Source organism: Tachysurus fulvidraco, chromosome 2, assembly GCF_022655615.1.
Source record: "Tachysurus fulvidraco isolate hzauxx_2018 chromosome 2, HZAU_PFXX_2.0, whole genome shotgun sequence".
NCBI lineage: Eukaryota > Metazoa > Chordata > Actinopteri > Siluriformes > Bagridae > Tachysurus > Tachysurus fulvidraco.
The window spans coordinates 42,872,629-42,884,682 of record NC_062519.1 but is presented as its reverse complement, the minus strand read 5'-3'; the positions used below and the strand labels follow the sequence as shown (position 1 = coordinate 42,884,682).

Genomic DNA, 12,054 nt, shown 5'->3' with positions numbered 1-12,054 from the left:
ATGACACCTGCACACCGGCCCGTGTTCCGTGTCCTCACAGACGTGGTGACACGCCCCATTGCCATGGTTACAGGTCACTATGCAACAAGAACCCAGATGGAGTCAGATGTTGTATGATGTTTTTACCACATAAACATTACTCTGCATGATACTTCACCAATTATCACCATCATCATCATCATCATCATCATCATCATCATCATCACACCCAAAACACTCAGCTTTCATTTAGATTTTCGTGCGCAAAAATAAATGAATAAACAAACAAACAAATAAATAAATAAATAAATAAATTCACATCTTCATATAGAAACACGTACAGATGCAGCCACGTTGGTTTTTAGCGAGCTCGAACCCCGGACGACACTCGCAGGAAACTCCGCCTTTGGGCGTCTCTCTGCAGATGTGTGCGCAGCCGTGCTCTTTGTTCATGCAGCTCAGACCTTCTGTGAGAAAGAGGAGCAGTTAGAAGGAATCAAAACATTAAATCTACAAACATTTAAAAAAGCCTTTTTTGGCTGTTCATCCATTTAGTTCTGTGTAAATTGTGTGTGTGTGTGTGTGTCTGAGATAGAGAGTGTGTATGTGTGTGTGTGTGTGTGTGTGTGTGTAACTCTTTTCAAGTCCAGTGCTATTTAGTCGGCTGCACTCTGACCTGTGGTGATAGAGTGTAGCAGGTCGTTTTTCCTCAATCACACTGAACCCAACGTTGGACGTGTTAATAGGATTTTGTGAGTTTGCTCGGAGAAACCCAATGGGGTGGAAAGCCTTCAGTCTGTTTTACAGAGGGGTGAGGGGGTGTGGTGGGGCTTTTGTTTGGTAAGGAGTGAGAAAGTGACAATGCTTGAGGCTGAGAAGCTCCATAAAAAGGTGCTTTATTCCCATCTACGAGCCCAGTGTCACAGTTACTGACTCAGTTTGTTTCAAATACAGACTTTTTTCCCCCACAGAAGGATAATGAAGCAGAAGGGAAAAGGGAGCACAAAGTTTAAAGCTGTCACTCTCTATTATCCTGTCAATCAAGTGCTCACATGAGCCGACATTTACGAAGTAGCTCGGGCTCTCCTCCGACCTCAGAACTGACACGGACCAGAGGCACGTTTAACACACACATTCATCCAGAAACATGTTTCAGAGGTTCTTCTCTCTCTGTGTGTTGAAGCAGCAGAGATAGAAAACATCAAATTAAATAATTTTAAAATCTTTACACTACAGCGGATTGGACAGAAGGTGTCGATTCATTTTCTATCTAGCAGCTCTGATAGCCTTGTGAACATTAATCTGCTTAATCTATTACGGTAACGTTTCTATAGCAACAGCTCATTTACAGGGGTGTGTACAAGCCAGAGGTGAAGCTGGAACTTGAAGTTCTCCACATTTTCTCTTATTAAATTTAAATTTAAAGGATACAGAGAGTCTGGTGTGTGTGTGTGTGTGTGTGTGTGTGTGTGTGTGTGTGTGTGTGTGTGTGTGTGTGTGTGTGAAATCAAGTCAAGTCAAGAACCTTTTATTGTCATTACACCATATCTAACTGTTACAGTACACAGTGACATGAGACAACGTTTCCTCAGGATCAGTGTGTTACATAAAACACACACAGAGCTATAAGGACTTAGTAAGTTAGTCCTAGATACATAAAGTGTATCTGTGTAATCTGGTGTACACTGTGCAGGACAAGATAAACAAGACACACAAGACAGTGCAGGACAAGATAAACAAGACACACAAGACAGTGCAGGACAAGATAAACAAGACACACAAGACAGTGCAGGACAAGATAAACAAGACACACAAGGGAGTGCAGGACAAGATAAACAAGACACACAAGACAGTGCAGGACAAGATAAACAAGACACACAAGACAGTGCGGGACAAAAGACAGTGCAGGACAAAAAAAATTACAGGACAATACAAAAAAGACAATACACATAAGACAATAAACAGAAACAGCCGAGTGTAAATACTGTGTTCAACAATATTGCATGTGCAGTAATACTATAATGAACACAGATTTAAAGCAGCAGGTCCCTGAGATAATGTAAAGAATTGTGCAAAACTGCATGTAAACAGGATGATGGATGTATATTGGAAGTGTGTGTAATCGGTGCAGTCTGTGCAGTCCATACAGTTGATGTGCGTGTGTGTGTTGTGCTCAGAACAGTGTGTGTGTGCGTGTGTGTGTGTGTGTGTGTGTGTGTTTATAGCTGTTATACTGTACATCAGTGACAACTTGTTCATCAACATTCCACAATGTTAAATGTAACTATAAACAGATAAAAAGTTTGACATCATTGTTTAATAAATAAATAAATAAATAAATGTGATCGTTAAAATAGCTGTGATAAAAAAAAAGGAAAAAATCAGAATTATCGGAACGTCTGAGAGATTGTAGTAACTTTATCACTCTATCGTGAAACATCATTGCAGGACTCCAAAGCTATCCAGCGGACTGAATGGTGGTGTTCTGCTGAGAGTGTGTACAGTAGCTACTCACCCACTGAGCGATGGATGCACGTGTGCTGATTGTCACTCAGGAAGAATCCGTGTTTGCAGCGACACTCGTAACTCCCCATGGTGTTGACGCACTCGTGCTGACAGCCGCCATTGTTGAAAAGACACTCGTCCACGTCTAGCGGAAAAGCGTGCACAGGACGCAGTCAGCATATAAACTTTCACACGTCACACATAATACAGAACAATCATTTCCATTCCCGTCACTCACAACTCATCTGAAGGTGTTCTGATATTAATAAAGCTGATCATTACCGAGGCAGTTGTGTCCATCGTGGGCCAAATGAAATCCATCATAACAAGTGCAGCGGTAATTTCCCGGGATGTTGTTACACTCGTGCACGCAACCACCGTTGAATTCAGAGTCGCATTCATCAATATCTACAAACACAGGAGGCGAGTTACTGCCGATTAAAGGAGTTGGTAGATATTCTTTTATAGAAATGCTAATTAAACATGCAAATGTATTCACCTGCTTGAAGTTGCTCTTGCCAAAGGAATATGAACAAATATTCACATTTTTTGTGAAACATGCATTTGCTTTTCTATTATGATGTCGCTTTGTAGAAGCCAACATTCTGTTCTCCTATTTAAGCTTAGACAAAAATTTACCAATAGTAACTCCTCCTACGGCTTTCGAGCTACATGCACCAAATTCGGATATGTTGTAGACGCCGGTCTGAAGTTTTACGCTATTACTTTTCTAAGCGATCCGAGTACCGGTACTTCCGGTACCGGGTCTCAAAATGGCCTTTTATCCCATAGACTCCCATTATACATTCTGGAGGTTTATAACTCGGCAAGCTTTCGAACTCTCTACACCTAAAGCCAGTTACTTTAGGGTGACACTCTGAACAAAGGTTTAAATTGGTGTACCGACTGGCCTTTCGGTTGTCCCGTAGCCCCGCCCCCAAAATATGCAAAATCAAAAAACCTTTTACAACATGGACATGTGACATATCAAAACACTCAGAACAATAAGGGGAACGTCCTCACGTGTATTCTGCTCACGTGATGTGACGTCATGTGAAAATCAATAATTAGCACAACATGGACATGTGACATATCAAAACACTCAGATCAATGTGGGAAACTTCCTCAAGAGTATTCGGGATGACGTCACATGCTCGTCTCCACTTACCTTCAAATGTTTTGGCACCCTAGCTTTCTGTCCACTTGCCTCCAAAAGTAACACTAACCCTTATGTCCACTCGCCTCCAAAAAGCACCGGCCTTTGCAAATACTTGCATCATCAAAGCCGTCATCAAAGTTTGTCACGACAAACTTTACAAATCTAGTTTTGTTTTTTTTTTATCTGTAAACATGTACAACATTAAAGTCAACGTAAAAACTTTTAACATTCAGGTGTGATGTCCGAATAGAAAAAGTGGCATTTTAATAATTCCTTTATTTATTTGTCTGTTTAGTTTTGTATTTAAGAAGGGAATTGGTGATGAAATGCTCTTGACCTGGTGCTTTTTAATAATGATACGGACAAAGAATAGAAATAGAGTGAGCAATGAATTTCTTTTCCATCTTAAATTCAGCAGCCATTCTACATTCCTAAAAGAATGTGAGAGACTGAGACTTATTTAAGCAATGCAAAGTAAACGATTCAGTACGATACAGAAATAACTGTACGCTGAAGTTCAGCATCACAAATTATTCTCACGTCTCACTTCATAACAGTATCTATACAGGTCTCACTGGATAATCACACACACTTTACACGAGTGTTTCCTGCAGATGTGCAGACGTTAGACTTGTACAGCTGTGAAGTCCAACACAAAAGTCCATTCAATCTAATAAACACTTTTAAAAACTTCCTGCTGAAAACATCTGGAGTCAGTCAAGGGTCAACACTGAGACCATTTAAATTGTGATTACAAACATTTATTAAGAGTTTTCTTTAAAAAAAAAAAAAAAAAAAAGTACCTTCACACCGCGTCCCGTCACCTTTAAAGCCAGATTTACACGTGCACTTGTAGGACGTCGGAGTGTTTTGACAAATGGCGTCAATGTGACAGGCATCGCTTCCCTCAGAGCACTGATCCACATCTGCAGCAGCAGCAAAACACCCGAACATGAGGCGCAAAACCCAAAATAAAGCAAAAGAGAATTGCGCCAGAACCAAACGGAACCGACCAACAAAGGGAATAAAGTTAGCAATAACACAGACAAGCAGCGACAGCCAGAAGAAAGCAGTGAGAAAGCTGGAACGGATCTGTGCGTGAACAAAACAAAAGGACAGAAGAGGAGTGCAGAGTCTCTTACCGGCGTCCCGGAGGAGCGCAGCGCTTTTGCCCTCACTGTGGAACAGCAGCAAATACGAGCACAAGTGCAGCGCAACACTAACTGACCCCATGGTGTTCGGTATCACTCTCAAAGGCGAGCAAATCATCACTAATGCATTAAAAAAACACGCGTTTATCTTGTTCTGGAGAGGAGCGCGAGCGTCCGGCTCATCATACCGTCCTTGTAATGAGAGAGGGACGTGTGTGTGTGTGTGTGTGTGTGTGTGTGTGTGTGTGTGTGTGTGTGTGTGTGTGTGTGTGTGTGTGTGTGTGTGTGTGTGTGTGTGTGTCGGGGGAGGGGGTGGTCTCTTTGCCAAAACGTGTCGATAAATTCGCACAGTGCGCGCTCTCTCTCTCTCTCTCTCTCTCTCTCTCTCTCTCTCTCTCTCTCTCTTTGTCTGTCTCTCTCTCGCTCTCTCTCTTTCTGTCTCTGTCTCTCTCTCTCTGTGTCTCTCTCTCTTTCCGTCTCTCTCTCTGTCTCTCTCTTTGTCTCTGTCTCTCCCCCCTCTCTCTGTCTCTCCCGTCTCTCTGTCTCTCCCGTCTCTCTCTCTCTCTCTCTCTCTCTCTCTCTCTCTCTCTCTCTCTCTCTCTCAGAAATAAAGGCACTAAACGGAACCTTTCCTTAGTATTAAAACAGGGACATGTTCTTTATGTGAGAACCTGAACCTAGTGTTCAGGATGATTTTCATTCACGTCATTCTGCAGTATCTGTATGTTAATGTATATTGTATCTATTTTTTGTATAAGGTTTTTATAATATGTAATTGTTCACATTTAGCAGAATAACTTTTACTCTTGTCTTTTTACTGAGAAAGCTGAACGTTTGTGTGCATTAATATTCAGCTACAGCGCGCCATCTAGAGGCCGTAGATTGCAATAACAACCCAAATGATGTGAGTACAAAAAGCACAGCTCATAATGAGGAAGAGGGATTTTTAAAAAGGTTTGAGGTACAGCCATGGATCACAATTAACACAAAGTTTACTCTATTGAACCACTTACATTTACATTTTGAGCCACTGAGCAGTTGAGGGTTAAGGGCCTTGCTCAGGGGCCCAGCAGAAGCAGCTTGGTGGATCTGAGACCTCAAACTTACAATCTTCCAATCAGCAGTCCAACACAATAACCACTAACCCACATCCCTTCTGTCACTGTGTGGACAAAGAACTCATGGAAGCGTAAGTAGTGAAGAAAGACAATCGTTTTAGAAAACAGCTATCAGAAATGCTGAGACACAGAGAGACACTTATCTTTTCAGAGAACCTCCATTTATTTGTATTACATATATTTCTTATATACACATAAAAAAATCTACTTTTCTCTCCAATGGAATTGACACGTTCTCATTTTCCTTGGCCGTACACCCATCACTCTGATTCTGATACAGATCCAATTCACTCTCAACGGACCCAAGAGGTTGGCTTTGTTTCTGTAAAAACAGATTTTATGTAGAAAACTTCAAATGAGCTGTTTCACAGTTTAGTACAGCAGAAAAAGTTTACAAGGCAAGTCATAGTTTCACAAAAAAAAAATGTTTACAGTCAGTAACTGATCTTCATCGTTCATCATCTTCACCTTATGGTTCTCAGCCTTGAGGATGTTGTGAGCCTCCTGCTCTCTCATGCATCTAAATGGAGCTGCTTAATGTAAGACATTTCTCTTTTTCTCCATTTACCCTGAGCTCAGCATGCTGCAAGTGAGCCTCGGAGAGCTGCTTCTCCCTGACGCTTCAGTGTTTCCAGCTGGTTTGTCAGATCTGATTTCTCCTTCTCCAGCTGTGTGATGATCTTCGCAGCCTTTTGCTGTTTGCTCTCAGCTTCAGATAGGGAGACCTCAAAGACCAACAATTAAGGCTTACACACTCAGACTCACAGACGCACACACGCAGACGCACACACGCAGACGCACACATGCAGACGCACACACGCAGACGCACACACACAGACGCGCACACACGCAGACGCACACACGCAGACGCACACACGCAGACGCACACACGCAGACGCACACACGCAGACGCACACACGCAGACGCACACACGCAGACGCACACACACAGACGCGCACACACGCAGACGCACACACGCAGACGCACATGAGAAAAAGATTTACCTTGAGTATTTCCTCCCAGTCTTGTACACATGCCTAAAACACACAGGGGAAAAATAGGTTCACACTCCAGAGCTTAATGTTCACAAGTGCAAAACTACTGTAATGTTAACGTATCATACAGAAAAAAACCTTAAAATTCTCCATATTTCTAAATGAGCTGTTTAATGCATGTCTTTTTTTCACACTTACTTTTATTAGATTAGCAAACTCTGTGCTGTGGTCAAATATCAGTTGTTTGCTTTCTTCTATATTTTCTATCAGTGTCACCACCTGGTCTGTCAGGTCAGAATTCTTCTGCTTCAGCTGAGTGATGGTGTCCAAATCCTTCTGGTGTTGCTCCTCAGCATTAGCCAGAGAGACCTGAAGGAAACAGCAATAAGGGCAATAAAGTCTACAATACAATGTGCGACATGGAATCCTGGTGTTTTTTTGTTATTCTGGTGAAATTTTAATGCGTTGTTTTCCTGATAAAGACTAAAATAAATGAACATTAGGTCTGGATTGCAGTTCTGAGCTTAATGCTGGAATACAAACTTTATTTCCTCCTCAGGAAACATAGGACCAAATTCTCTCATCCAGATATTTAAAATCCCCTTATCATAGAAAAATTCATTTTTTCTTTCCCACAACCAACCGGGAGATATAATATGCAATATGTTCATCAAAAATAAAGGCTGTAATGACAAATTATGGCCTAATATTAAGAAAACATTCAATGGTGCTATGCTGTTCCTACAGCATAGCACCATTGAATGTTTTCTGTTGTGAGGCAGTGCAGAGATTTGCTCTTTATTTAAAAATAGACTACAATGTGCCAATAGTGTAAAGAAACATTAGATTGTGAAGCTGCAGTTCTGCCGTCAGTAAGAGAATGTAAATGTTCACTATAGGGTTAAAGTTAGGAACAGAACAAACTTACCTTCATCTGGTCCTGAACAACCTCTGTGAGTCGGACCAGAGCCGGTTCTGTGGCTCCGTTGCACACTGGGTCTAAATGCAATTAAAATACAAATAAATCCATCACACATTCAGTGTTTACATGTCTAGTGTGGGCTAAGGTTTAAGAACACACTCAGGTTTTATGACATATTCATCAACCTAAAAACCTCCCTGTACCTGGACAGAAAGAGAGAGAGATTTTCACCCTTCAGTGCAGCTTCCACTTTACTGGGACACGTGACATAGTAAAATAACATTTCTTATTGGAGTTTTAATAAGTTATTATTAACTAATTAGTCAAATCTTAGGGAAATTGGACGCTAATGGCTAAAGCTAAGTGAAGGGGTGATGATCATGTTGTAAACTAATCCCAGTACAATATGTAGAGCTGTAGATGTGAACGCTCGGTCATTCATTGTGCTGAGACACTTCACCATCTGCTCTTATCAGGTGACATGGAGGAGCTTTGTACATGCTCACAGTAAACACCATACACTTTAATGCTCATTACGGGTGTGTATTTGTACCTCCGGGGTCGCTTGTGTCCTCGGGGTTCGCTGTCGTTTTGTTTCCATCGGTCCATTTAACTAAATAGTAAATACCGGCTGCCGCGGCTGCAGCTCCCGTCGCTAACAGCAGAGGGCGCAGTGGACGCTCCGGTGAATACGCCCTAAATACACTCAGAAATTTGTCCATTTCATCTTTCACAGTAACTTCAGGAAACACTTTTACTCCCACAAACTTCAACAGATTTCTGAAAGCTACGCGTTCTTTTTCAGAGTTTTGTGTAAATTCGGTTCTAATTTTATTCTTTGACGTCACAAAGTGACTGACAGCCAAGAAAAAAATCCTTGATATAAACACGTGATTGTGTGATGTAATTATATATATATAATGAATGAACAAAGCAGAAAAGGGTCAAATAAAAGTAAAATAAATCATTTTTCAAATTAAAATAAAAAAAAAGTGAAAAAAAGAGTTATTTTATTTATTTCCCAGATCATTATGATCAAGCACCTTCAATACTGTTTTAAACATTAAATCTAAACACTGCAAGTTAATGTTAAAAGCATTGTGTAAAAATATAGTAATAAATACCGTGAAATATCTTCACCCGAAAAAAACTAAAGAAACATAAAATACAACACAATCATTGAAACACAAGGAACAAGTGTGTAGAGGCAGGAACGATGAAGGAAGGGGGCGGGGCAACACACGTGATACGCAAAACAAAAACAAAAGCACATGGCACAGATAAACACTGGCTACCTGTTAAGTTTAGAACTGATTACAAACTGCTACAAGGCTCTTAATGGTTTAGCTCCCATGTATCTAACTAGTCTTCTAACACGTTACAATCCTTCACGCTCTCTGAGATCACAAAACTCAGGACTTCTGCTAGTTCCCAGAATATCTAAGTCTACTAAAGGTGGTAGAGCGTTTTCTTATTTAGCTCCCAAACTTTGGAATAGTCTTCCTGATAGTGTTCGGGGCTCAGACACACTTTCCCAGTTTAAATGTAGATTAAAAACTCATCTCTTTAGTCAGACGTACACACACACATAATACATCCCATAAAATTATGCACCATTACATTATACTTGCACTTTTTTATGAACAGCAGGTATGTTAATCCCTCTACACTGCTTTTTTCTTTCACACCCATCCCGAGGCATCCAGTTTTTCTTGCCACTGCTGCCTGAGTTACCTCAGACTTGTTCATTGGGGATAAATACATATACATACATACATACATACACACTGTGAACTATATATATCTTGAATTTTACTATATTAATTCTCTATACTTCTCTTTATGTTTATCTTCTGTTCTATGTTTATGTTCTTCTTCTTCTTCTTCTTCTTCAAGTTTATTTGTACAGCGCTTTTTACAATGGGCTGGGCCGGTCCCCGCCCAAGGCGGCGCGGCGCGGTCGGGACGGACTGGGGACAGTCCGGCCCGGTCGACAGCCGCGCCGGAGGCGGAGGGGCCCCGTCCCCGCCCGCCCCCCCGACCTGCCCCCGGAAAACCGGGTGTAAAAAGCGCTGTACAAATAAACTTGAAGAAGAAGAAGAACAGGGGCTCTATGCCTTTATTATCGCCACAAGCACAGTGGAATTCTTAACTTCACATACCCCAACTGAGGAGGTTGGGGTCAGAGTGCAGGAGCAGCCATGATACAGCACCCTTGGAGCAGGGAGGGTTGAGGGCCTTGCTCAATGGCCCAGCAGAGGAAGCTTAGCTGTGCTGGGCCTTGAACCCTGATCCTCCAATCAACAACCCAGAGCCTTAACCAGTTGAACCACTTGAATGGAATTGAACTGAATAAACAAAGCCTGCTAGAAAGTCCTCCTAATGTCCAGGCAGGAAATTGTCTAAGCCATTCCTGACAATTCAGCATAATTAGTCAAATCTGTTCCAGAAATGATTGTGCAGTGTAGCAGATAAAGATCAGACCTCCTCCAAATGAACAGTAATCAGCTGGATCCTTGGTGCATCCAAGGGATGAAAAGTAATCAAAAAGTAGGATTTTTAAAGTGGATAAAATAGACTAATATCATGAAGTTGATACTAACTAGTGATTGACTTGTGTTTCAGTATAATAATAATAATAATAATAATAATAATAATAATAATAATAATAATAATAATAATAATAGCCATGAAATTCACTTTTTAAAGAAACCGAGCAAAATCCCAGTTTAGCTCCTCTCAGATAACTGTGTGTGCGTGCCTGTGTGTAACTGTGTGTACCGTTGTGTACCTGTGTGTACTGGTGTGTAACTGTGTGTGCACCTGTGTCTACCTGTGTGTGCACCGGTGTGTAACTGTGCATACCAGTGTGTAACTGTGTGTACCAGTGTGTAACTGTGCGTACCGGTGTGTAACCGTGTGTGCACCTGTGTGTAACTGTGTGTGCACCGGTGTGTAACTGTGTGTGCGCCTGTGTGTAACTGTGTGTGCACCAGTGTGTAATAGTGTGTGCACCGGTGTGTAATTGTGTACTGGTGTGTAACTGTGTGTGCACCGGTGTGTAACTGTGTGTGTACCGGTGTGTAACTGTGTGTACCTGTGTGCGCCTGTGTGTAACTGTGTGTGCACCGGTGTGTAACTGTGTGTGCACCTTTGTGTAACTGTGTGTGTACCAGTGTGTAACTGTGTGTGCACCTTTGTGTAACTGTGTGTGCACCTTTGTGTAACTGTGTGTTTACTGGTGTGTAACTGTATGTGCACCTTTGAGTAACTGTGTGTGTGCCTATGTGTAACTGTGTGTGTACCGGTATGTAACTGTGTGTAACTGTGTGTACTGGTGTGTAACTGTGTCTGTACCGGTGTGTAACTGTGTGTGCGTGTTGCACTCCTTGAAAAGGGGGAAAATATATATTAATAAAAGAGACACGGACTCGTGCTGTTGTCTGCATGCTGAGCTGTATTGGCTGTGACACACAGCATAGCTCCAGTCAGCAACTCCCGGCAGCCTTTGAGTTCCGCCACTGGACACTCCTTGAATTACATCTATTTTTTAGTTAAGCAACAGAATTAGAACAATAATAAACATCACATGAATTAATCATTTTGCCTTAGCACTCTTTATGTTGCAGTTAACAAACTGATAGTAGTTATGAACTGTAAAAGTGAATCATATTGATCTATTTAAACTACTACACACTCCCCCTCAAAATCAGATGTCGTCCTGACATATTGCAATTAACTTGTGCTTTTTTAGAATATTAGTCTTTGTTTCCTGTGGACTATGCTGCTTTTTCTAAATCAATGTTTTCTCAGCCTGTATTATGCCACAGTCTATTGTCGTAACTCAGAGCCGGTCTCCAAGCCGACACATCACAGGGTGTCCTCTTCTCTTAGACCTTTTGGTTACTAAAACTGTTTTAGTTAGACTTAACTGTTAACTCTATAATTACTACAAAAACACTGAGAAAACTCCTCAGACCTGGATGAGAATGAGCCAAGAAATTGCCAAGTTGAAAGTAACAAATGAAAACCCCCAAAAAGCATGTCATGCAAAAATCAATCAAAAAACAAAAACTCTCGCGACGTTCTTGCAAAAATAAAAACACCCACCTTCACCCACACACACACACACACCACACGCACACACACACCACACACGTACACACATTACACACACGCGCACACACACACACACACACACCACTCATGCACACACCACACACAC

The 12,054-nt window shown here is 41.5% G+C and overlaps 2 protein-coding genes across 4 annotated transcripts in view; both read right to left on the bottom strand.

The window, feature by feature from the left end:
• Positions 1 to 5,089, bottom strand: part of scube2 (signal peptide, CUB domain, EGF-like 2) — a 37,646-nt gene extending 32,557 nt beyond the window's left edge. For 2 of the 3 annotated variants that reach the window (XM_047810456.1, XM_047810457.1), the window contains exons 1-6: positions 4,786 to 5,086; positions 4,447 to 4,569; positions 2,767 to 2,892; positions 2,495 to 2,629; positions 321 to 446; positions 1 to 77 (exon numbers count right to left, since the gene is read on the bottom strand). The exon at positions 1 to 77 is cut by the window's left edge and continues 40 nt beyond it. In XM_047810456.1, the coding sequence (XP_047666412.1) occupies positions 1 to 77; positions 321 to 446; positions 2,495 to 2,629; positions 2,767 to 2,892; positions 4,447 to 4,569; positions 4,786 to 4,912 (714 nt within the window). In that variant the 5' untranslated portion in view covers positions 4,913 to 5,086. Of the gene's footprint in view, positions 78 to 320; positions 447 to 2,494; positions 2,630 to 2,766; positions 2,893 to 4,446; positions 4,570 to 4,785 lie in introns of all 3 variants that reach the window. The other variant, XM_047810458.1, reaches the window with a different exon arrangement.
• A 1,291-nt stretch (positions 5,090 to 6,380) lies between these two features.
• LOC113636470 (COP1-interactive protein 1-like) overlaps positions 6,381 to 12,054 on the bottom strand; it is a 39,127-nt gene continuing 33,453 nt past the window's right edge. Inside the window, exons 9-11 of the mRNA XM_047810463.1 lie at positions 7,106 to 7,276; positions 6,917 to 6,949; positions 6,381 to 6,637 (exon numbers count right to left, since the gene is read on the bottom strand). Of these exons, the coding sequence (XP_047666419.1) occupies positions 6,488 to 6,637; positions 6,917 to 6,949; positions 7,106 to 7,276 (354 nt within the window). The 3' untranslated portion in view covers positions 6,381 to 6,487. The remainder of the gene's footprint in view (positions 6,638 to 6,916; positions 6,950 to 7,105; positions 7,277 to 12,054) is intronic.